Below are 26,939 nucleotides of genomic sequence, written 5' to 3' on the forward strand. Positions count from 1 at the left end.
AGAAGCAGAGGAACAAATAAGTGATACAGATGGTAAAATTTAAGGAAAATAATGAAGCTCAAAAGAGGGGGAAAAAAGTATATTGGATCATGAATGTAGGCTTAGGAAACTCAGCAACTCCATAAAATGTAGTAACATTCGTATTATGGGAGTCCCAGAAGATGGAGAGAGAGAAAAAGGGGCAGAAGGTTTGTTTGAGCAAATTATAGCTGAAGACTTCCCTAATCTGAGGAAGGACACAGACATCCAAATCCAGGATGCACAGAAAACTCCCATCAAATTCAACAAAAGCTGTACAACACCAAGACATATCATAGTAAAGTCTGCAAAACAGAGAGTTAAGGAAAGAATCCTGGGATACCTGGGTGGCTCAGTCAGTTAACTATTTCCCTTTGGCTCAGGTCATGATCGCATGGTCCTGGGAGTCTGCTTCTCCTGCTCCCTCTCCCTCTGGGTGATCATGTACTATCTCTCTCTCTTTCTCTTATAAATCAATCAATCTTCAAAAAAGGAAAGGATCCTGAAAGCAGCAAGGTAAAACAAAGCCCTAACCTGCTAGGGAAGACAAATCAGGTTAGTAGCAGATCTCTCCACAGAAACCTGGCAGGCCAGAAGAGAGCAGCAAAATATGTTCAACCTGCTGGAGGAGAAAAATATGCGGCCAAGAATACTTTTTCTAGCAAGGCTGTTATTCAGAATAGAAGGAAAGATAAAGATCTTCCCAGACAAACAAAAACCAAAGGATTTCACAACCACTAAACCAGGCCTGCGTCAGGCTGTCTGCTCAGCTGGGAACCTGCTTCCCCCTCTCTCTCTCTCTGCCTGCCTCTCTGCCTACTTGTGATCTCTCTCTCTCTCTCTCTGTCAAATAAATAAATAAAATCTTTTAAAAAATAATTACTCTAACTATAAATGGACTAAATGCTCTAATCAAAAGACACAGGGTATCAGAATGAATAAAAACAAACAATTAAACAAAGAAGACCCATCTATACACTGCTCATAGGAGACTCATTTTGGAGCTAAAGACACATCCAGATTGAAAGTGAGGGGTGGAGAATCATCTATCGTGTTAATGAGCATCAAAAGAAAGCCTGAGTAGCCATATCTACATCAGACAAACTAGATTTTAAACCAAAGACTGTAATGAGAAATGAATAAGGACACTATATCATAATTAAGGGGTCTAGCCAACAGGAAGATCTAACAATTATAAATATTTATGCCCCCAACTTAGGAGCAGCTAGATACATAAATCAATTAATAACAAATTATTAAAGAAATGCATTGATAATAATACCAAAATAGTAGGGCTCTTTAATACCCCACCTACAGCAGTGGACAGATCTCATAAGCAGAAAATCAACAAGAAAACAATGGCTTTGAATGATACACTGGACCCGATGGACTTAACAGATATACTCAGAGTATTTCATCCTAAAGTAGCAGAACACACATTCTTTTTGAGTGCACATGGAACATTCTCCAGAATAGATCACATACTGGGTCACAAATCAGCCCTCAACAAACAAAGATTGAGATCACACCATGCATATTTTCAGACCACAGCATTATGAAATCTGAAGTCAAATGCAAAAAAAAAAAAAAGTTGGAAAGACCACAAATACATGGAAGTTAAAGAACATCATTCTAAAGAATGAATGGGTTAACCAGGAAATCAAAAAAGAAATTAAAAAATACATGGAGGTAAATGAAAATGAAAACACAACAGTCCAAAATCTTTGGGATGCAGGAAAGGCAGTAAGTAAGTAAGTAAGAGGGAAGTATAGAGCAATGCAGGCCAGCAAAAATTGTCTCAAATATACAACCTAACCTTACACCTAAAGGAGCTAGAAAAGGAACTGCAAATAAAGCCTAAAGCTAGCATAAGAGGGGAAATAATAAAAACTAGAATGGCAATAAATGATATAGATACAAAACCAGTAGAACAGATAAATAAAACTGAGAGCTTGATTTTTGAAAGACTTAATAAAATTGATAACCCCCAGCCAGACTTATCAAAAGAAAAAAAGGACCCAAGCAAAAAAAAAAATGATGAATGAAAGAGGAGAGATCACAACCAACATCACAGAAATACAAACAATTATAAGAGAATATTATGAAAAATTACATGTCAACAACGGGGCAATCTGGAAGAAATGGATAAATTCCTAGGAACATACAAACTACCAAAACTGAAACAGGAAGAGATAGAAAATTTGAACAGACCCATAACAAGCAAAGAAATTGAATGAGTCATCAAAAATCTCCCAACAAATAAGAGTCCAGGGCCAGATGGCTTCTAGGGGAATTTTACCAAACATTTAAAGAAGAGATAATATTAATTCTTCTCAAATTCCAAAAAATAAAAACAGAAGGAAAACTTTCAAACTCATTCTACAAGGCCAGCATGATCTTGATTCCAAAACCAGATAAGGACACCACTAGTTTGGGGCTTGAACCCACAACCCTGAGATCAATACCTGAGCTGAGATTAAGAGTTGACCAACTGAGCCACCCAGATGCCCCACAAAAAATGTATTTTAAAATAAAGTTTTGATTGTATTATTTGGATCATGAGACAAATTTAATGTTTTTATAAGAAAACAGATATTAAAATGGTAAGATTCTCCACTTTATCAGTTACATCAATTATTTGTGTGTATGTGACCATATGTTCTCATCTAGATAACGGAACATAAATGATCAAGAAATCATGGATTCTTGATCTGCAGCAATGCTTAATGCTTAATAAAATAATACACTCACAAGATTTGAAATTGGAAGAAATTTAGACCTGTCTAGTCTAGTGTCTTTATTCATTTTACTCCAAAACTTTAATAACTTAGAGAAGGTCATCAATCAATGGGTAGAAAAGGGGCTAGAAGTCTCAATCCCACTGTTATTTCCTTCAAACATTTTATACTTGCAGTGTTTGTATTGCCAGAGGTTAAAAAAAATTTTGTTTGTTTGTTTGTTTTAATAGGACAGAAGGTAAGGACAAAGTTCCTATGGTAATATCCTCTGAGACCACCAGGTGTCACCATGATTACATGTCACGTCTGTGGGTTCTCTGCCCGTGGGGAAAACGTGGTAGATGGACCCTTTGGAGTTTGGGGGGTTCTGTGTAAGTTCTACATAAGTTAAATGTGGATGATGATAACAGGCCTTGATTCACAGGAGTTTGAGGGTTATCTAGGAGATACACAAGGATTACATGAACTACCCAGAAGCCAAACATTTAGCACAGGGCCTGGCACTTAGTGAGCAAACCCTTGATAATTCTTAAATATAGTAAACTCATTCATCACCAGGGCATTCCCATCATCCATTCTGACAAAAGATAGGAAACACACCGGTTTTACAATATCTGTGTATCAAAACGATCAATTTTGCTGCACCAGAAGACTAAGAAGCTGTTGGTGTTTACAATTTTCCAGTTGTAGGTCTGTCTTAGTAACAGGTGGCCGTGCCCATGTCCAGGTCAACTCTATGGACTGATGGAGCTTTGGAATCAAGAAAAAATAAAAGTAAACCCTGTCGTCTTTGCGGGCTGCTGGATCTGAGGTTTACACGGCTCTATCACGGGGCTCCTCTTTCCCACAGTGCCTGCATTTGTGAAATGGGCGTAATTATGAATGTATACAACACTGGGGTTGTACAGAATGGATCAGACCAGGCCAAGAAGTGCGGAGGACGGTGCGCAGCAAATCCTACTTATGTGACCTTGTGCTAGTTACTTAACTTCTGAGAGGCTCATCTCCGGATCTGTGAGACAAAGTTAATACGTACTGTTCTGCTATAAGAAACAGATGAGAGAGATTCTGGAAAAAGGGGAAATGTGCGCCCCCCCGCCCCGCCCGCCACCCTGACTCTTAGTTATTTGCCTCTTCTGGGCTAAGTGACTCTTGACCCACACTTCAGTGGGTGAAGGCTTGTGCCCTCTTGGGGACCTAACACGAGGCTCTCAACGTAGTGGGCTGGACCAAGATCGGGATCAGAACCCAAGGACAGGGCATCTTGGGGGGAACCTGAAGCTCAGAGATCGTGGGCGTGAGGATAAGGGGAGCAGGTGCAGAGACATGGAAGGAGCTGACCTACACGTGGAACAGCCCGGCCCTGGCCGTGTGCACCGAGAACCGCCCCAGGACCGACTTCTCTCACTCTACGTGCTTTACTGCTCCAGACTTACATTCTTTCCAAACTTGAGAACCATTTTTTCTGCATTTATGTGGTCCAGAAAATTCGGATGGTGTTTTCTTCTTCGATAATCCTCTTCAGTAAATGGAATCTCAGAATCATCCTATGGAAGACAAAAAGCCAGACCAGGGACGTGGAGCTTAGAGCTACATAAAACTACTAAGCCTGGAATGCTGGCTCGACTGTTCTGGAGAGCTCAAATAAAGCATCTGAAAAGCTATTGCTTACTTTTCCAGTGATTCAACTCCCTTGAAAACGTTTTAGCTAGCCAACTGTTATCACTTACACTTACCTTAAGCAAAAGAAAAAATTTAAATGTCTTTCTTTTAAAGACGTTTAATAACCCATTCCTTTCTTTTTTTATTTTTAAGATTTTATTTATTTGACAGATCACAAGTAGGTAGAGAGGCAGGCAGAGAGAGAGGAGGAAGCAGGCTCCCCACTGAGCAGAGAGCCCAGAACCCTGGGATCATGACCCGAGTCAAAGGCAGCGGCTTTAATCCACTGAGTCACCCAGGGGCCCCTCCTTTCAAAAAATTTTTAATTGGGGCACCTGAGTGGCTCAGTGGGTTAAGCCTCTGCCTTTGACTCGGGTCATGATCTCAGGGTCCTGGGATCGAGTCCGCATTGGGCTCTCTGCTCAGCAGGGAGCCTGCTTCCTCCTCTTTCTCTCTCTGCCTGCCTCTCTGCCTACTTGTGATCTCATCTGTCAAATAAACAAACAAAATCTTAAAAAAAAAAACATACCAAGTTACTTTCAAAAAAATTTTTTTAAATTTACTTAAATTCAATTAACATAGTGATTGTTAGTTTCAGAGGTAGAGGGCGGGGATTCATCAGGGGCGTAACCAGTGCTCATAACATCACACACCATCCTCAATGCCCATCGCCTGGTACCCCTCTCCCCCACACTTGTCCCCCACCCCCAAATCCAGTTTGTTTCCTAGGTTTAAGAGTCTCACCGTTTGTTCCCCTCTCCAATTTCGTCTTTCTTTTTTTTTTTTTTTTTTTTTCAATTTCGTCTTTCTTGATTTCCCTCCCTTCTCCTGTGATCCTGTCCTGCCTCTTAAATTCCACATATAGAAGTGAGATCATGGGGCGCCTGGGTGGCTCAGTGGGTTAAAGCCTCTGCCTTCGGCTCAGGTCATGATCCCAGGGTCCTGGGATCGAGCCCCGCATCGGGCTCTCTGCTTGGCGGGGAGCCTGCTTCCTCCTCTCTCTCTCTCTGCCTGCCTCTCTGCCTGCTTGTGATCTCTGTCTGTCAAATAAATAAATAAAATCTTTAAAAAAAAAAAAAGAAGAAGTGAGATCATGTAATTGTCTTTCTCTGACTGACTTATTTCGCTCAGCATAATACTTTCTAGTTCTATCCATGTTGTTGCTAATGGTTACGATTTCATTCTTTTTTACGGCTAATAGTCCACTGTGTATATACACCACATCTTCTTTATCCATTCATCTGCTGATAGACATCTGGGCTCTTTCCTTAGTGTGACTGTTGTGGGCACTGCTGCTAGGAACACTGGGGTGCATGTGCCCCTCTGGATCACTCTGTTTGTATCCTTTGGGTAAATAAAATAACCCATTTCTTAATAGCTTTTGCAACATATAGAGTTTCATGTTTTAATCTAACTTGTGGGTGGGTTTTTTTTTCTTTTCCATGTTGCCCTTTCCCCTCCAATCAACCTCATGTTAATAAGAGCATTCCATGTGTAAGTATCTATCAGATAAGGTGAAATATCATTTGCATTGGGAATCAGGGATGAAAAATATTTCTCCACAGTCCACTGAGCAGCACATCACATCACATTCGTTCCCTCCACAGCTCACCATCCTGGGAGGACCCATGGAAGGATCCTTCCAGAACAAGGAAATGAACACTTCACAAAAATCAAAGGAAGAAATTGAGACTCAGGGTACAGAGTGACTTCCCCAGATCCCATTCAGACACAGAGAACCTAGTAGTTGGAGGAGGATTTTTTTTTTTAAAGAATTTATTTATTTATATGACAGACAAAGATCACAAGTAGGCAGAGAGGCAGGCAGAGAGAGAGGAAGAAGCAGGCTCCCTGCCGAGCAGAGAGACCAATGCGGGGCTCGATCCCAGGACCCTGAGACCATGATGGGAGCCAAAGGCAAAGGCTTAACCCACTGAGCCACCCAGGCATGCCTGGAGGAGGATTTTTTTTTTTAAGATTTTTATTTATTTATTTGATAGAGAGAGATCACAAGTAGGCAGAGAGAGAAGGGGAAGCAGGCTCCCCGCCGAGCAGAGAGCCCGATGTGGGGCTCGATCCCAGGACCCTGAGATCATGACCTGAGCTGAAGGCAGAGGCTTAACCCACTGAGCCACCCAGGCACCCCTGGAGGAGGATTTTTAAAGCACAGTGTTCGGTAAGGAAACTTTCAACCACATCACAGTGGTCCAAGTTTGATAACTGATCCAAAACATTGGAGTCTTGGCTTTACATGGACTGAATCAGAGAGACAGCAGAAACACAATGATGAGGACCTAGAGGGGGCACAATTGTTGGCAGGAAGGACCCAAGTGACCAGGGCCAAGCTGGGAATCAGTATTGGACAATGCAAGTAATAGCCAGGGCTATTGATCAGGGCTTATGGACCATGTCGAGAAATTTAGATTTATTCTAAGAGCATAAAAAGGCATCGAAGGGTTTTGAACATTTTTTTTTAATCTTTATTTATTTATTAATTTTTTAAAAGACTTTATTCATTAATTTGATAGAGAGAATACAGGGATGGGGGAGGGACAGAAGGAGGAAGACAAGCGGGTTTCCCACTGAGCAGGGAACTCAATGTGGGGTTCTGTCCCAGGACCCTGGGATCATGACCTGAGCCGAAGGCAGATGCTTGACTGACTGAGCCACCCAGGTGCCCCAGCTTTGAGCATTTTAAACAAAACTAAAGCAAGAAGACCTGAATTATATTTTCATAGGTCACTTAGGATGTTCCCTTGAAGACTGGATTGAAAGGAGGGGATGGCAGGAACCAGTTACCAGGGTGCTTTCGTAGTGAGGAGTGGGAAAGGCTGAGGCTTGGGCTAGAACGTCGCCATGGATACAGGGAGAGAGTAAGATGCATTCTGTCTCATTCAGGATGTTGAGGTACCAGAATGTCTGGACAGACTGGCTGGTGGGTGGAAGGGAGTGAGGCTGGGGCAGCCGGAATGGTGCGATCACCATGGGGAGGAAGACCAGGAGAGGGTCAGTGTCCAAGGAGAAGATCAAGCTCTCCCACCTCAGCTCTGGGTCTGTGGTAGATGTGCAGTGAGTACGTTACGGGATGAGCTGATCTCTCAAGTATGTCGAGTGGCTCACATACAGGGTTGCCTGAGAAAAATACAGGACACCCAACTAAATTTGAATTTCAGATAAACGAACGCCTAATTTTTTAGTGTTGAAGTAGGTCTTAAATACCCCCCATGGGATATACTTACACTAAAAATTATTCACGGTTTCTCTAAAATTCGAATTTAAGTGAGTATGCTGTATTTGCATTTGCTAGATCTGATAATCCTTACTTGGGGTCTAGAAACGGGCTAACCGGCTTTGCCTTCTGGAAGACTTGAGTCCTGGCAACTCCAGAGCCTTGGCTGTCACGATGGGGTGACCAGCCTGCCTGGCTGGCCCTCCTGGGCTCCCTCAGGGCCCAGCATCCCTCTTCTAGGATTTGCCTCTCCTTCCATCCTCATGGCCGTATCAGAGACAGTCACATCCCCGGTGCTCTGGTTCTCTGGCCTCAGGTTTTGATAGTCTGTCAATCTCTTCCTCGAAATTGTGAGACGGGGACCAATGGGAAAGGAAGCCCACCCTCTCTCTGGCCAGCTGCACTGTCGCGCATCCACCAGACCAGGCTGCGGGGACTGAGCTGTCGTCCTGATTCCTGGTTGGAACCTGGCTTGCACACCACGTACGAACCTTCGTTACCAGCCACTGGGCTGTGTTCCCTCTAGTCCTTGAATGTCACTTGTTACAAACAGGTGACAAATGAAGTATAGCTGGATCCTGTATCTTTCGCAGAAGTTTTGGTTCCTTGTGACTACTTGCATCTGTGCTTTCCCAATAAACGGTGAGTCGACTTTTTGTCGGCTTTGTGTCCTTTATCCTTTGGTTGTCACACGGTGGTGACTGGTGGCATTTCTGGACACTCTGCCGGTCTTGTTAACATCTCACCACAGTCAGTGAGCTGCTTTAGACGCTTCCTCCTTCCAGGAGGGGGAGAACTGACTCTGCAGAGTGATCTCCCCCTCTCGGTTTGGCTGAAATCTGTTGTCTTGTACCGCAGTGTTGGACCCGCTTTCTCCCTGGTCACTGTGTTTGCTCGGGCGGCTCATCCGCCGGACTCTTCCCACTAGGTTACTTGGTAACTATCAGCACATCTGTCCTTTTTCCTCTGGGCTGTTGGCTAGCGTAATGGTCTCCGCTCTTGACTCACACGTAAAAAACAAACACATGGCTGTATTTTTGAAGCAGATACTAGGGGCGCCTGGGTGGCTCAGCCACTTAAGCATCTGCCTTCAGCTCAGGTCATGATCCCAGGGTCCTGGGATCGAGTCCCTCTCTCCTTCTCCCTCTGCCTCTGCCTCACTCTCTCTCTCAAGTAAATAAATTAAAAAAAAATTAAAAAGTCTTAAAAAATAAAACAGACACTAAAAAAAAAAAAAAGGCCCCATAAATATTGAGATCCTCCCACTTTTAAAAACAAATACAAATGAGTTAGTGTATTAAAAAATGCCAGGGGGTGGGGGATGGGGTAACCTGGTGATGGGTATTAAGGAGCACACGTGTTGTGATCAGCACTGGGTGTTACACGCAACTAATGAATCATTGAACACATCAGAAACTAACAGTGTACTATATGATGTCTACCTGAACATAATAAAAAAATGAAAATAAAAATTAAATTAAAAAAATAAAAATAACCAAAATGAATAAATGCCCTGTATACAGTTTTCTATCTGTTTGGATACTTTTGGATTCAAGGAACAGAAAACCAAATTCAAAAATGGCCTCAACCCTGATGAGATTCATTATGTCCCCAAAATAACTTTCAGAAATAGGGTGTCTCTAGGGCAACCTACATGGCTCAGGTGGTTAAGTGTTCGGCTCTTAGATCTCGGCTGCGGTCTTGATCTCACAGTCAGGAGTTCAAGGCCCATGGTGGGCTCCGTGTTGGGTGAGAAGCCCACTTAAAACAAAACAAAACAAGACACAAAAAAGCCAGGGTGGCCCCAGGTGCCATGCGATGGGCTTCTCTGCCCTTCTGATGCTCTCTCAGCTCTAGCTTCCTCAGGGCGTGCCCTTCCTCTTCGGGCTCCTAGCAAGACCGGCAGCAGCCATTAGTTCCAAGCGTCGTGTCCAGAGTGGACAACATCTTCAGAGGGAAGAAGGCTGCATCTTCTAAGCAGGCATGAGCCCTTCACAGAGGTCTCCTGGTGGACTCCTCTCTGTGCCAGATCCTGGGCCATGCTGATTTCCCAGGCACAGAGCTAGATGACATATCCCGGGTCTCTTGCAGTTGGGTTTGGCCGTGCGATGGGGTTTTAGTCAAAGGCATTTAAAGAAAGGATGCACGTCTTCCACGCATGGCTTGGAAAGCTTCCTGTGCATGATCTTCCGTGCCTTCTACCTGGGGTCCCTGGCTTGATGTAGATTTGCATAATGGCTCTGGAGGCCACTCTGGAAGATGGTCAAGCCATCCAGTGGGAGGAGCCTGGGCCTCGAAGCAGAGTTGGGAGGACACTTACTCATTCATCAGAAAACCCTGTCCCATGTTGCATATGAGTAAGGAATAAACTTTTACCACCGCTAAGAGCATCAACATGTTTGGGGTGGCTGTTACTCTCTGGCATTCTGGAATTAGCTTGCATGCCTGCCCTTAGCCCATCGTTCGCAAGAAGAATGGGACCATCACAGCTCACTTGGATTCATAAGGATTTCCCTGGAGGTGGGGATAGCATCCCCCTTCTGTGACTCTGTGACTCTCATGCGTAGCTCAGCCACTGAACAAATCAGGACTCCACTAGAAAGGAAGAGAGGGGAGTGGGGTGGCTGTCAGGGCACCAGCAGCGTCTACACCAATCCACGCTCACCTTTCTCTTTTGAGTTGCATAATGAAGTCGTGGCTTTCCACCAACTCAGTGGACTTCAGTTAAGCACAATGTGTCAGGTGGCGTCTTAGCAGGATAAAAAGTACAGGCAAAGTGGGTAATTTGAGGAGAGTTTAAAAACAGGATTATTGGGGGGTGCCTGGGTGGTTCAGTGGGTTAAAGCCTCTGCTTTCGGCTCAGGCCATGATCTCAGGGTCCTGGGATTGAGCCCTGCATCGGGCTCTCTGCTCAGCGGGGAACCTGCTTCCTCCTCTCTCTCTCTCTACCTACCTCTCTGCCTACTTGTGATCTCTGTCTGTCAAATAAATAAATAAAATCTTAAAAAAAAAAAAACAGGATTATTGGGATGCCTGGGTGGCTCAGTCAGTTAGGTCCCTGCCTCCCAGGCTCCTAGGATGAAGCCCACATCGGGCTTCTTGCTCAGCAGGAGGTCTGCTTCCCCCCCCCCCCCCAACTTTCCTGCCACTCCCCCTGCTGGTGCTCACTCTTGTTCTGACAAATAAATAAACAAGATCTTAAAAAAAGACATAAAACAGGATTATTAACAAAGATGTGGACAGCGTGAAGGGGAATCCAATACCTTGGAGTCAGTAATGGGGTGCTCTGTACCACTCGTAGATCCCAAAGCCGAGAGGAAGCCAGCGATCATTAGGGTCTAGAGAAGAGGGGACAGGCTGCCCAAGAGGCACAGTGATGTTGGCTGAGGAGCTCAGCCTGCCGGTTCGCAGGATAAGCACGCGGACCTCTCTCTTCTCCTTTCCCTCATCCTCTCACCCAACTCCCCACTGGCCAAACCCCGTGGGCTGGAGAGGGCAAGCATGCCCGCTGACCTAGCCCGTGATGCCACAGCAGGGTCGAGAAAAGTGGGGACTGGATCTGCAAGGACAGAGGGGAAACGCCCAGCATGCGAAATTATTTTCGTGATGCTCACCCTTCACCACTGGACAAGTGGGGAGCCCTCTTTGGACTCTCAACCCTGCCAGGGCATCTCTGAAAATGTCTCAGTTTTCTGACATCAAAGATAAAATCCAGGCTCATCCAGATTTTTACTGACCCAGAACATGGAATCTAGTCCCTTCCATAGTGTCCTGGAACTCGTTGTACTGAAAAGTGGCGTTAGAGCTGAACATTGTGTCTTGGGGAGGCCCAGGAGGGCTGCTGGTGAGCCATTTTTCATGGTGACAGAGCTGAAAATCTGTCTTTCCTAAAGTCAAGAGGTCACAATGACTTTTTCCAGGTTAACGTATCTTGTTAATGACCGCTACCTTCTAGGACCAGGTTTGATTGGCCGTTAAGATTTCCTGGGATGACGACAAGAAGCCAGAAGCAGGGAAGAGCAGGGGGACAGGTGCACAGGGCGTGCCCAGCTTCCCAATCGCTGATGCCCAGTGGCCTCTCTGACCGTGGATTTTTGCAGACCTTGCTTATATCTTTACAACAACGTCCTCTTTCTGTGTCAGCTAACTCCAGCTAGATTCTGTTACTTGCAACCTGATATCCACTGATGCCAAAGTCTTCCTGTGCCCCACACCTGTCAATTAGATTTTTGGGGGACAAACTGCCCTTCACAGCAGCCTGGTCTGTCCGTTTGCTTCTCTGTCCCTAGAAAAGGGGGAACCAGATCTGAGGACAGATATTCCAACTTCCTATTCCAACCATAACCACAACTGGGATGATAAACATCACTGGGCAAGGAGGCCGTCATAGGCCTTAAAGGAAGTCATTAAGGGGTTGCATTCAAATGGTCTTCTTCAATGGTGGCGCGCGGCTGGGCAGCACAGACAGCGCGTTTGCAGGGCCTCCCACTTCCCAGGTCCCCCGACGTCCTGCCCTTACAGATCTGGCCGAGCTCAACTCATAATCACAAGTCACCTGTGACTTGCACAAACACCCTAGACTCGGGTAATGCAACTGTGCCTCAAACGGGAGAAACCGAGGGACACCTGGGTGATGCAGTCAGTCACCTCTGCACTCAGGGTCTGCATGACATTCTCTCTCTCTCTCCCTCTTCCACTGCTCCCCCCACCCCCAGCTAAAATAAATAAAATAAAGCTAAAATAAATACATCTTAAAAAAACCCAAAACAGGGAAAACTGAAATCCCACCTGGCTTTCTTCTGCTCCCAGGGTGATTCTACTGCATTTTACTTATTTGTGAGCTGCTACACCGACATAATCTCACATTTAAGGAAAGTTTACAAAAACAATATGGAGAACTCCTATACATTTTTCCCCCCTCAGGTCCACTAATTAAAAAAAATTATCACATTGTTTTCTCATTGTCTCTCTCTTTCTATTTGTATGAACATTTTATGGGCAAATAAAAATTAAAAACAAGAAGCTTCATTCTTCCTGTTGACAACGAGGCAAGAGGCTTCTCTCCCATCCTTTTCCTTAGAGCATTATACTTTGAAAAAAAGTCTGTAAGTCCTTTCTCTGTCGCTTTGAAATGTATGTGGTTTTAAAAAAAAAGATTTAGGGGCGCCTGGGTGGCTCAGTGGGTTAAGCTGCTGCCTTCGGCTCAGGTCATGATCTCAGGGTCCTGGGATCGAGTCCCGCATCGGGCTCTCTGCTCAGCAGGGGGCCTGCTTCTCTCTCTCTCTCTCTCTCTCTCTCTCTCTCTCTGCTTGCCTCTCCATCTACTTGTGATTTCTCTCTGTCAAATAAATAAATAAAATCTTTAAAAAAAAAGAAAGATTTAATTAATTGATTTATTTGAGAGGGAGAGCGAGCAAGCCCATGAGCCCACAGGGGAGGTGGGGGGAGGAAGGAGCAAAGGGAGACAGAGAAAATCTCAAGCGAACTCTACTGAGCTGAAATCAAGAGTCAGACACTTAACCGACACACCCAGGCACCCCAAGTGTGCGAGTGTGCGTTTGTTTTTTTTTTTTTTAAGATTTTATTTATTTATGTGTCAGAGAGAGAGAGCGCACACGTGCACGAGCAGGGGGAGCAGCAGAGGGAGAGAGAGAGAGAAAAGCCGATCCGCCATTGAGCAGGGAGCCCAACGCAGGGCTCCATCCCAAGACCCTGGGATCATGGCCTGAGCCAAAGGCAGACGCTTAACCAACTGAGCCACCCAGGTAACCCAAGTATGTGAATTTTTTTTAGAAGCCAAATAAGCCTCTTAGCAGCTTCCAAACGAGGAAAGGCCTTTCTGAAGGACCTGGGAGATACCTCTTTGAAATAGAAACATCAAGGGAGAGAGCACCTCTGTCTTCTAGTTTCTGTGGGAAGGTAGGAGCCTGACTTTGCCGCACCCCTTGCTCTCAGTTGCAGAACTCCCTCCTGCCATAAAGGTATGAAAGATCTGTTTTTCCTCTGGATGAAGCCAATTAGCTAACCCAGATGGCCACCCAAATTACTAGGTGAACCTGTGACAGATTGTGCGGTCAAGTCCCCTTTCTCAAGAACTAGTTATTGTTATCGGGAAACATGCAGGCAACGGGTGGAACCTGCTTGGCTACCGACAGAGGGGGGTTCCCCTCTGTCTGTGCCATCTCTTAGCGGATTGCCCGTGACGTGCATGACATTCCGTTTTCATGCTTTTTAGGTAATAAATTTGTTTTCTTTCTCTGCTCCCTTGTGGAGGGATTTTCCTGGTTGGGTGAAGACATTGTTTCTAATTGTATTTCCACACAGCATACATGTATCATTTCTTTCTTCTGAACCATTTGAGAGCAGGCTGCATACACTGTACACATACTCTCTGAACTTTTCAGTGAGCGTCTCCTAAGCACGTCTTCCTAGGAAACCACAGCATGGTGATAAAATTCAGGAAATTTAATACTGATATACATAATTTTATCCCATTGACAGTCCATGCTCCAGCGTTGTCGACTGTCCCAGGGATGTCCTTTTTAGCGTCTCTTCCCCAGCAGAGGTCCAGTCCAAGATCACGTCTGGCCCGGAACTGCCATGTCTTGTTCATCTTTACTTGGAGCAGAGGTCTGGTTTTCTGCCTTTTACTGCCATTTTAAAAGCTTATGAGCTAGTTATTTCATAGAACATCCTTCGCATTGGGTTTGTGTGATGGTTCCACGTGATTTGATTCGGGTTCCTGCACAGCGGAACCTGGTTTCCTCTCTGCCCGGCATCTACCTCCTCATCCCCTGGGTGATTTCAAAGATAAATCTCACACACGGCATCATTTCATCCATAAATACCTCCTTCATTCCACAGCAGTTGGATTTATTCATTTTGGGGCATTTAGCATTGCTGAGTCCTGTCTAAGAACTCTTCCCCTGTAAGTTCTATTAATTTTTCTTAAAAAAATGAAAGAGTGTTGGTTTTTACTTTTAATTATGTGACCATCTGGAACTGAGTTTTTGTGTGGTATGGGGTAGAGAATTTTGGGGGGTGGTAGAAACCCCCCCAAAACTGGTTCTGTTTTGACTGCTGTAGTGGCTACACAATCGTATGCACTTTTCAAAGCTCATAGAACTATCCAGAACTCTATGTAGAACTACCTGAACTCTATGTAGGTTATACCTTCGTAAGCCTCACTTCAAGCCATCATGAGCTGTTGAGGAAATACAAGTTACAACCACAGTGAGAGGATATGGACTTGCCATAGGACACAGGTGCTAACACAGCAGCCATCTTCCTCAATTTTCTTGGGGGACCCATGTCTTCTCCACCATCAGAGCATGTAGTTTGGGGGCTGATCCTCCCCACATCTAGAAGTGAGTATATAAGCCCAGGCCTGGCCAGCCTGAGCTCTGTGTTCCCCTGGCTGCAGTGCCTGGTTCAAGCTTAGACCCCAAGACTTAGACACACAGCACATTCCAGTCCTGGGGTGGGACATGAGCAAAGTGGAAAAGGCAACTGAAGTTCTGGAGATGTAAGCCCGGGAGCTGTTGGGGGCCAGCAGGACGGGGAGCCTACCTGAGAATGACGCTTACCCAGGAGGAAAGAAGCAACAGATGACAGAAAGAGAACAGTGAGCTATGAGGACATTGTTTGAGCTTCTAGGTCCAGCTGTGCCTGCAGTCCACCTTTGGACTTCTCACTTATGAGCCAATACATTCCCATTTTGCTCAATTCAGTATAAGTTAGTTTATAAGTGAAGGAGCAAGCACACTCTGGCAGGCCAGCAGCCAGTCAAGAGACCAACAATTGTTTTGTAGCAGACACTTCACTGGATGGTCTGCAGGAACCAGAACAGGAGTCAAATGACTGGCTATGTCTTTGACGTGAGGGCAACCGGAAGGGAGTGGGCAAGTGACCTTTACAAGAAAAGGACAGAAAACAGCTCTCCAATCTCAACGAACTCCCAGTTCACCAAGGGAAAGACAATGAAAGAAACAAATGGCCTTTGACGCAATGTATGATAAGTCCCTCCATATCTCCTCGTTATAAGTAACATATTCCATTGATTCTAGGATATTGCATTTCCCTCCCACATTCTGATCTCTGAAGTTGGGATGGGTCTTGCGGTCAGTGTCTTCTTACAGCGGTGCTCAGCCAGAAAGTGTTGAGGCTGTCCTTGCTGGCACCTGGTTGACCTTGAGCATGACTGATTCTGTCATCCCTTCCAATGGAAGGAGGCACTACATCTGTTCACTGAACTGCCTTTCTAAATGTCTTTCACAGGATCACACTGTGATTCAGTTCACAGGTACAAAGACACTGGGGCAGAATGGCCAAGGTACATCTGAGATCCATAGAGAAAGCCAACATGGAAAGACCGAGTGTAAGCCCACATGGAAAAGGAAGGAAATGACCTGAGGCAGCGTGCATACTGCCTTACTGTGTGGACAAAGACAGGAGGTACGGATGAGTCACCCACCTGGCCTCTGAAGATGAAGGGCTTTGGGGGCTCCCAAAACAACTGTATGGGGCATCCATGTTCCTTTTTCTCTCTGCACGAGAAGGTGTAGGACAGGAATAGAGGTCTCAGTACAGCTAAAAGAGAGCTTTTTCAGAAATGAAGTCTAGGGTGCCTGGGTGGCTCAGTGGTTAAAGCCTCTGCCTTCGGCTCAGGTCATGATCCCAGGGTCCTGGGATCGAGCCTCACATCGGGCTCTCTACTCAGCAGGGAGCCTGCCTCCTCCTCCTCCTCTTTCTCTCTCTGCCTGCTTCTCTGCCTACTTGTGATCTGTCAAATAAATAAAAAAATCTTTAAAAAAAAAAGAAAAGAAAAGAAATGAAGTCTAAGTGATAAGTAAGCATGGTTTCAGCTTAATTGGTATCATTTATCTTTTCCTTCCCAAGTGGCACGTAACACAGGGAGGGCCCTTAGAATTGAGTGTGCTTAGAGTCAGTGATTCCTGTTCAGCGCTCATTATGGGGTAGAATTCAGGAGGGAAAGACCACACGGTGCACCGCAGAACGTCCTCTCCACACACAGATCACAAGGTATCAAGCGTGGAAGGATGCACAAAGGCAAGGCTAGTGCAGGGGCACCTGCGTGGCTCTGCTGGTTGAGCCTCCAACTCTTGAATTCGGCTCAGGTCATGATTTCGGGTCCCAGGATCGAGCCCCACGTTGGGCTCCTCGTTCAGCCGGGAGTGTCCTTGGGATTCTCTTTCAGCCCCTCTCCCTTCTCTCTCTCTCTCTCTCAACTAAATAAATAAATCTTTATTTAGAAACAAAGAAGGAAACGCTAATGCGCTACTTACAGGGTCCAGGGGTTTGGATCGTGCCCAAGTCATCACGGTGGAGACTAAAATAAATACCTTGCGCTTCTCAAAGTGGCTGACTTCTTCATTCAGGGCTGTAGGGCCAAAAAGTGGAGCAGTTATTCGGGTCCCCAAAGACCTCACTTTCCCCATCACGTGTGGGACTTGAAATTAAGATGGGTGTCACCTCTGTGCTTCCCTGGACAGTCCCCCTGCCCTTGTGGTTCCTGGCATTCTCCCCCCAGCCACCCAAACTCTACTGAGCCCAGCTCCCAGGTTTAACCCTCCTTCTTGCCTCCTGGGCCATAGCAGTGGGCCGGTGGGCGTCCTGATCCTCGCTGGTATGGACTAGAACAGTTCATGGCTTTTCTTGCCTCCTTACCACTGTGAGATATGTACTACTATTATCTCTGTTTTACAGACCAGGAACTGGGGTGTAGTTTGCCCAGAGTTACGGAGGAGAGATGGGGGACACAGTCCAATCCAGGCAATCTGGTTGCAAATGCTGAGCTCTCCTGCTATGCCCGACAGCCAGCCGGCTGCATGGAGAACGAAGCAGGGGGGCCTAGCAAGGTTGGGGCTGGGGCTGCGAAGGCCCCAAATCCAAAGGTAAGACCCCATTACGATTTCACCTAAAGCAGTTCTGGGGGTTGCGGGGACAGCCCATGCAGTGGGCGGTGTGGGCCGTGGCCGGAGGACCTTGGGTATGGCGGGAATGGCTGATGATGAACATTCCATAGGGATCAGAATCTAAAACAGTGGTGGATGGAAGGATGAACACTGGATTTCTAAAGGGTTTGTTGCCTCCCGGGGGAGGGGGAGGGGGGGGGTTCTCCACACACTGAAGCATTCACTCTCCTTAAATACTTTCGGCATGTGATTCCATTAAAATATTTTTCACGATGTATAATTTTCCAGAAAAAAAAAATCTAAAGGGAAGTCTAATTAAATTGTCAGAGGAGCTAAGTGACACGGTTGTCATGGTGCATTTTTAGTCTCAGGAGCTAATTCCCTGAAGAAGCAAGACAATAAAAGGCTGATGATCCTCTGAATCTAATGAACGTGTGGAGGCCGACCCTGAGGTACGAAGGCATTACTGAATTCAGCCTGAGAAGACGATGTCCACGTGTTCATCTCCAACGGAAGCGTTCATTTTAGTGCCATTTTCATTCTGTTAACAAAAATGGCCTCTTCCATTTCATTCTGCCCTTTTACCCTGTTGGCTCCACGATGCCTCAAACTGGTTTGTGACCTAGTTAGTGACTGCTCGGCCCACTTAGAGCTCTTCAAAGTGGGTTATCCTTTCATTTGTGATCATTTTAATGGGTCTAAAATAATCTCCTTGTTCACTTGTGAACAAGCACATTTTATCCTCATATGCAAATGGTTTCTCCCATTCCTAACACTTTGTTCCCTTCTTCTGGGTCATCTTGCCTTCCTTGGAGAGTATCTGTGAAGAACAAGGTAGGAGAATCCTTTTCTAGTAAAAATTTTTAAAATTACTTAATAAAACATTATTAAGAAGTAAGAATTAGGGGCACCTGGGTGGCTCAGTGGGTTAAGCCGCTGCCTTCGGCTCAGGTCATGATCCCAGGGTCCTGGGATCGAGTCCCGCATCGGGCTCTCTGCTGAGCGGAGAGCCTGCTTTCCTCTCTCTCTCTCTCTCTGCCTGCCTCTCTGCCTACTTGTAATCTCTCTCTGTCAAATAAATAAATAAAATCTTTAAAAAAAAAAAAAGAAGTAAGAATTACCCTTTGCAAAAAACACAAAACAAAAACAAACCCACAACAGGGGACACCTGGGTCGCTCAGTCAGTTAAGCACCTGCCTTGGCTCAGATCCTGATCTCAGGGTCCTGGGATGGAACCCTGGGCTCCGTATCAGGCTCTCTGTTCAGTGAAGAGCCTGCTTCTCCCTCTCCCTCTGCCCCCCTCACCCCTTCTCGTGCCCTCTCTCATGCCTGCTCTATCTCAAATAAATATATAAAAATCTTTAAAGAAAAAACCCACCACAACAAAAAAATATGCAAGAAAAAGCCCCAAACAGAAACCATACTCCCAATCTAAGATTGTGCACCTCAGGTAAAAGAACAAAATTCTCAAAGCCCCACCAAGCCCATGCCCCACCCCCCAGGTGACCCTGACGGCAGCTGAAGGCCTCTAACTGTACTTTCTCACAGACACCAACACTCTGCTTCTCCAAAATGAGGTAAGACAGTTACAACCTTTCACCCAAATAGAGAGGTAAAATCTTCTTCATTATTTAAAGGTCTTCATTAGAATGAAGGAGACAGTAAAACCCACTCCATTTTAAAGCTCATAAAAGGAGAAACCGTTGTCAAAGTCTGGGAAACCATTGTGCTCCCTCTGTCACAGCAGGAGGGCAGTGGCTATTATCTCAAATTCATAATCAAAGGACATCCATCCGTGCAAGGATGTTTAGACATTAAAAAGTACAAGTTGGGGGAGGGGGAAGATGGTGGAGGAACAGGAGATCTACAGATCATGGGGTCTCAGGAGTTCGGCTAGACAGTCATCAAACCATTCCGAACAGCTACAGACCCAGCAGGAGATGGAAGAGAGGAAGAGCAGCAATTCCAGGAACAGAAAAGCAACCACCTTCTGGAACGCAGGACGTGTGGAGAAGTGAATCCGAATCCACGGGAAGATAGACCGTGGGGGGGGGGGCGGCTCCCGGCAAGCGGCGGAGCAATGGAGCACAAAATCAGAACTTCTAGAAGCCTGCTCCACTGAGGGATGTCGCTCCAGAGGCTAAGCGGGGGTGGAGCCCTCACGGGGACAGTGTGGTCTCAGGACCCGCAGAAGGATCACAGAAGGATCGGGGGTGTCTGAGTGTGTCAGAGCCCCCAGGTATCCGAGCGGGGACCCCGGCTACAGAGAGAGGAGGAAGGGCTCTCAGCTCGGGGTTACCTTAAGCCATGGTCCATGGCACAGCCGGGACACTGCTCTCCAAGCAGGGACCACACCTGGCACATCCGGGAAACTCACCTTCCTCCCCCAGCGCAGTGGTGCCGGAATACACTGCAGGAATCTGCTGGGTTTAGAGACTCCAAACGGGGCTCTGCGCCAGAGACAGAAACGCTCGGTCCCAGGCCGGGTGAGCAGGGAGCGCAGCGGGAGACCCGGGAGACGAAGGGACTGACTGCTTTTCTCTGAGGTGGGGTGGGGCCCCCAGCTCCCGGCTCCTCCAGGCGGAAGACGGGGTGGCCGCCATTTTCATTCCCGTCCTCCAACGTGGTACGGAGAGCGATCAGGGAACAAAAGCTCCCGAGCACGGACTGGAGCAGATCACTTAGCCTGGCCCCTGGCAAGGGCGCTGCTATTCTGCCTCGGGCAAAGACATTTGAGAATCAGGGCAAGAGGCCGCCTCCCCCAGAAGATTAGCAAGAACATCCAGCCAAGACCAAGTTCACCGATCAATGAGAACTGCCCAACTCCACAGCTAGGAGAAAGCAACACGGAGAATTCATGGTTTTTTTACCCACAATCCTTTAGTCTTCTAAAGTTAAATTTTTAAAAAATTTTTTCTTATTCTATTTTCAAAATTTTCTCCTCTTTCCTATTTTAACATTTTTTAACATTTTTAAACTATTTTATCAATACCTTTTTAAAAAATTCTTTTTAAATTTTCATTGTTATAGTCATTATCTATCCCTTCATTGTATTTAACCTTATTATTTTGTATACAAATAGGTTTTTCTTTCTTTAAAATTTTGGGATACAATTTCTTCTAAAAGATGAAAATATACCCTAAATCTATCCCATGGCTTTATTCTAGTCTCCAGCCTGATCACAGTCTTTCCTCTTTTTTTGTTTTCTTTTTTCAACCAACTTCTTATCTTATCAATTCAATTCCTTTTTTAGAATCTTTTTAAATTTTCATCTTTACAGTCATATTCCATCCCTTCATCATGTTTACACTTATTTTTGTATACTTATGTTTTTCTTTCTTTAAAATTTTCAGAGGTAGTTCCTTCTAAGAGACTAAAATACATCCAAAATCAAGTGTGTGGCTCTGTTCTATTAACCAATCTAATATATATATATATATATTTTTTTTTTTCTTTTTCCCTTTTTCTCCTTTCTTCTCCCCCCAGTTTCAAGTCTCTTCTGGTTTGGTTGGTGTATATCTTTCTCATGTCATTACCCTTTTGGTAGTTTGCTCTCTCATTCATCTATTTTTTTTTTTTTGGTAAAGATTTTATTTATTTATTTGACAGACAGATCACAAGTAGACAGAGAGGCAGGTAGAGAGAGAGGAGGAAGCAGGCTTCCTGCTGAGCAGAGAGCCCGATGCGGGGCTCAATCCCAGGACCCTGAGATCATGACTTGAGCCGAAGGCAGAGGTTTTAACCCACTGAGCCACCCAGGAGCCCCTCATTCATCTATTCTTATCTGGATAAAATGACAAGGTGAAAAAACTCATCACAAAAAAAAGGAACAAGAGGCAGTACGATGGCAAGGGACCTAATCAATACAGGCATTAGTAAGATGTCAGAACTAGAGTTCAGAATGATGAGTATCAAAGTGCCAGCTGGGCTCAAAAAAGCATGGAAGGTACTAGAGAATCCCTTTCTGCAGAAATAAGATCCCTTTCTGGAGAAATAAAAGAACTAAAATCTAACCAAGATGAATCAAAAAAGCTATTAATGAGGCACAACCAAGAATGGAGGCTCTTACTGCTAGGATAAATGAGGCAGAAGAGAGAATTAGTGATATAGAAGACCAAATGATGGAGAATACAGAACCCGAGGAAAAGAGAGACAAACAACTACTGGACCATGAGCAGAGAATTCGAGAGATAAGTGATACCATAAGATGAAACAATATTATAATAATTGGGATCCCAGAAGAAGAAGAAAGGGAGAGAGGGGCAGAAGGTATATTGGAGCAAATTATACAGAGAATTTCCCTATTTTGTGATGGGAACAAGCATCAAAATCCAGAAGGCACAGAGAATCCCCCTCAAAATCAATAAAAATAGGTCAACACCCTGTCATTTAATAGTAAAACATACAAGTCTCAGTGACAAAGAGAAAATCCTGAAAGCAGCTCAGGACAAGAAGTCTGTAACATACAATGGTAGAAATATTAGATTGGCAGCAGACCTATCCACAGAGACCTGGCAGGCCAGAAAGGACTGCCATGATATATTCAGAGTACTAAATGACAAAAATACACAGCCAAGAATACTACATCCAGCTAGGCTGTCATTGAAAATAGAAGGAGAGATAAAAAGCTTCTAGGACAAACAAAACCCAAAATAAATTGAAAACACCAAACCAGTGCTACAGGAAATACTGAATGGGGTCCTCTAAGCAAGGAGAGAGCCTAAAAGTAACAGACCAGAAAGGAACAGAGACAGTATACAGTAACAGTCACCTTACAGGCAATACAATGGCACTAAATTCATATCTTTCAATAGTTACCCTGAGTGTAAATGGGCTAAATGCCCCAATCAAAAGACAAGGGTATCAGAATGGATAAAAAAACAAAACCCAGGGGACGCCTGGGTGGCTCAGTGGGTTAAGCCGCTGCCTTCGGCTCAGGTCATGATCTCAGAGTCCTGGGATCGAGCCCCACATCGGGCTCTCTGCTCAGCGGGGAGCCTGCTTCCTCCCCTCTCTCTGCCTGCCTCTCTGCCTGCTTGTAATCTCTGTCTGTCACATAAATAAATAAAATCTTTAAAAAAAAAAACCCATCAATATGCTGTCTGCAAGGAAGTCATTTTAGACCCAAAGACACCTCCATATTTAAAGTCAGGAGCTGGAAAACAATTTACCATGCTAATGAACATCAAAAGAGAGCTGGGGTGGCAATCCTTCAACCAGATAAATTAGATTTTAAGCTCAAGACCATAATAAGAGATGAGGAGGGACACTATATCATAATCAAAGGCTCTGTCCAACAAGAAGATCTAACAATTTTATATATCTATGCCTCTAACATGGGAGTAACCAACTATATAAACCAATTAATAACAAAATCAAAGAAACACATTGACAATAATACAATAATAGTAAGGGACTTTAACACCTCCCTCACTGAAATGGACAGATCATCCAAGCCAAAGATCAATAGGAAATAAAGGCATTAAATGACACACCGGACCAGATGGACATCATAGATATACTCAGAACATTCCATCCCAAAGCAACATAACACACAGTCTTCTCTGTGCACATGGAACATTCTCCAAAATAGATCACATCCTGGGTCACAAATCAGGTCTCAACCAGTACCAAAAGATTGGGATCATTCCCTGCATATTTTCAGACCACAGTGCTCTGAAGCTAGAACTCAACCACAAGAGGAAAGTTGGAAAGAACTCAAATACATGGTGGCTAGAGAGCATCCCACTAAAGAATGAATGGGTCAATGAGGAAATTAAAGAAGAATTGAGGGACGCCTGGGTGGCTCAGTTGGTTAAGCAGCTGCCTTCGGCTCAGGTCATGATCCCAGCGTCCTGGGATCGAGTCCCACATCGGGCTCCTTGCTTGGCAGGCAGCCTGCTTCTCCCTCTGCCTGCCATTCTGTCTGCCTGTGCTCGTTCTCTCCCCCCTCTCTCTCTGATAAATAAATAAAAATCTTTAAAAAAAATAAAAAATAATAATAAAAAAAATAAAATAAAAAGAAGAATTGAAAAAATTCATGGAAACAAATGAAAATTCAAGCAGAACTGTCCAAAATCTTTGTTGTAACCATCCCTCCTAACAATGTACTGCTTAAAATGTAACTTAGGAGAAAATATACTAGTTACCAAGCATGCTTAGATATAGCCTTAAGAAAAACATGTACTGGCAACAGGCCTCTGGGGGAGGACGTCCTTGTAGGACGTCTTTAAAGCCAAGCAGCTGGGGATGCCCGGCCCGCTAGGGGGGGATGCCGCCTGCTTCATTTTTCCATTGTCTCCTCTTCCCTGGAGAGCACCAGCAGTTAGTCAGACGATCCTTTCGCTTGGGCTTGCTCACTGTAGGTCACGCACTGCATGACCAGACATGTTTTGCCTTTCTTCTCACGTATGTACAAGACTCATGGTCAATGTGTAATCAATCTCCTCTGGCTTTGTTGATTGTTACTCACTTTCTTTTTTTTTTTTAATATTTTTTTAAAGATTTTATTTATTTATTTGACAGAGAAAGATTACAAGTAGGCAGAGAGGCAGGCAGAGAGAGAGAGGAGGAAACAGGCTCCCTGCTGAGCAGAGAGCCCGACACGGGACTCAATCCGAGGACCCTGAGATCATGACCTGAGCCGAAGGCAGCGGCTTAACCCACTGAGCCACCCAGGCGCCCCTGATTGTTACTCACTTTCTAATAAATATGAGACTGAGGAGTTGTTCGGGGCGACCGTCTTTTCTACTGTCGTCCCCATCTCCCATCCTCTTACAACTGACTCATTTGTTCCTCGTTCTTCTCCCATGCGCTGTCAAAAGGCGGCACTTGGGGGCACAGCAAAGGCAGTCCTGAGCTGGTGCAGCCACTCTGGAAAACAGTACGGAGGTTCCTCAAAAAGTTGAAAATAGAGCTACCCTGGGATGCCCAGGTGGCTCAGTGAATTAAGCCTCTGCCTTCAGCTCAGGTCATGATCCCAGGGTCCTGGGATTGAGTCCCGTATCGGGCTCCTTGCTCAGGAGGGAGCCTGCTTCTCTCTCCATCTCTGCCTGACTCTCTGCCTGCTTGTGTGCTCTCTCTCTCCTTCTCTCTGACAAATAAATAAAATCTTTAAAAAAAAAAAAAGAAAAGAAACTAGGGTTACCCTAGGACCCAGTGATCACACTACTGGGTACTTACCCTAAAGATACAAACGTAGTGATCTGAAGGGGCACGTGCATCTGAATGTTTATAGCAGCAATGTCCACAATAGCCAAACTATGGAAAGAACCTAGATGTCCATCAGCAGATGAATGGATAAAGATGTGGTGTGTATAGACAATGGAATATTAGCAACCATCAAAGAAATGAAATCTTGCCATTTGCAATGATGTGGATGGAACTAGAGGTTATTATGCTAAGCGAAATAAGTCAATCAGAGAAAGACAATTATCATATGATCTCTCTGATATGAGGCATTTGAGAGGCAGGGTGAGAGGTTTGGGGGGTAGGGAGGGAAAAAAATGAAACAAGATGGGATCAGGAGGGAGACAAACCAGAAGAGACTCTTAATCTCAGAAACAAACTGAGCATTGCTGGGGGGTGGGAGGGGAGGGTTGGGGTGGCTGGTGATGGACACTGGAAAGGGTCTGTGCTATGATGAGTGCGGTGAATTGCGTAAGCCTGATGATTCACAGACCTGTACCCCTGAAGCAAATAATACATTATATGTTAATTAAAAAAAAAGTACAAGTGGGGTAAACGAGGTTCCTTTGGGGGCATAGGGATGGAGTGGAAGGGAAATGCAAGGAATTGTAGCTTTTTTTTTTTTAGATTTTATTTATTTATTTGACAGACAGAGATCACAAGTAGGCAGAGAGGCAGGCAGAGAGGAGGAAGCAGGCTCCCTGATGAGCAGAGAACCCGATGTAGGGCTCGATCCCAGGACCCTGGGATCATGACCCGAGCCGAAGGCAGAGGCTTTAACCCACTGAGCCACCCAGGTGCCCCGGAATCGTAGCTTTTTATTCTAAGTCTTACTGTGCTTTTTTTTTTTTTTTTTAAAGATTTTATTTATCTATTCGACAGAGAGAGATCACAAGTAGGCAGAGAGGCAGGCAGAGAGAGAGGAGGAAGCAGGCTGGAGCAGAGAGCCTGATGCGGGGGCTCCATCCCAGGACCCTGGGATCATGACCCGAGCTGAACGCAGAGGCTTTAACCCACTGAGCCACCCAGGTGTCCCCTTACTGTGCTTTTTTTTTTTTTTTTTAACTTTACTTTATTTTAAGATTTATTTATTTAATTTAGGGAGTGAGCGCTCATGCGGGAAGGGCAGAGAGAGAGGGAGAGAGTCTGAAAGTGACTCTGCCCTGTGTGTTTGCCCAATGCGGGGCTAGATCTCACAACCCTGAGATCACGACCTGAGCTGAAACGAAGACTCAGATGCCTAACCGACTGCGCCACCCAGATGCCCCAGCCCTACTGTGCTTTTTAATTTTCAAAACATGTCTGGGGTAATTTCAGAAAAAAAAATTAAACATTGCAAGTATGCATTATATAGAAAAATCAATTTTCAAAGCCTGACACGAAATAAGACTCAACAAATGTTAGTTAGCTCTGATTGCACTGCAATCAAATATAAGTGCAATTATTTTAGAAGGTGCCATTATACATCATCAGTAAATATTTGCAAAGGGGCAAAATGCAGAAAGTAGGCTTTTCAAAAAAGCTCTGCTTTAAAAGATGATACAATGTTCATGCTTTTGATTTGTTTCTCACTGAATGAAATGGAGGCACAAAGTCAGAATAAAGAAATCAAACATTGCAAGCTCCCAAGGAATCCCACACATCCACAGATAGTCCTTTTCCATTATTTACCTGAGTATGGTACAGGCATTCCTGAAGCTGCATTACCTTAATTTTTTTTTAAAGATTTTATTTATTTATTCAACACAGAGAGAGAGAGAGCACAAGCAGGGGGAGCAGGAGGCAGAGGGAGAAGCAAACTCCTTGCTGAGCAGGGAGTCCAATGTGGGACTCAATCCCAGGACCCCAGGATCATGACCTGAGCTTAAGGCAGAGGCTTAATCATCTGAGTCACCGGGGTTTCCACTCCCTTTATTTGAACTTAACCCAATATATCATTTTGCTGTTGATCGCACTCAAGGGTTGGCAAATAGTGCCTCATCTTATAAATAAATTTTTATTGGAACCCAGCCCATCACATACATATTACATATTGTCTATGGCTGTGTTCTCACCATAGCAGCACAGTAGTTGGCTCCAACAGCCAAAAATACTTACTCTTTGGCCCTTTACAGAAAAAGTTTGCTGACCTCTGACCTAATCTGCCTGAAATGAAAATACTGATGTGTA

At 44.9% G+C, this 26,939-nt stretch overlaps 1 protein-coding gene across 1 annotated transcript in view; it reads right to left on the reverse strand.

Annotated features, from left to right (window-relative positions):
* The window catches only part of AK7 (adenylate kinase 7), a 76,838-nt gene that overhangs the window by 37,432 nt on the left and 12,467 nt on the right, over positions 1 to 26,939 (reverse strand). The window contains exons 4-5 of the mRNA XM_044231240.1: positions 16,953 to 17,047; positions 4,193 to 4,303 (exon numbers count right to left, since the gene is read on the reverse strand). Coding sequence (XP_044087175.1) covers positions 4,193 to 4,303; positions 16,953 to 17,047 — 206 coding nt within the window. The remainder of the gene's footprint in view (positions 1 to 4,192; positions 4,304 to 16,952; positions 17,048 to 26,939) is intronic.

This window comes from Neovison vison, chromosome 13 (assembly GCF_020171115.1).
Source record: "Neovison vison isolate M4711 chromosome 13, ASM_NN_V1, whole genome shotgun sequence".
In the NCBI taxonomy this organism is placed as follows: Eukaryota; Metazoa; Chordata; class Mammalia; order Carnivora; family Mustelidae; genus Neogale; species Neogale vison.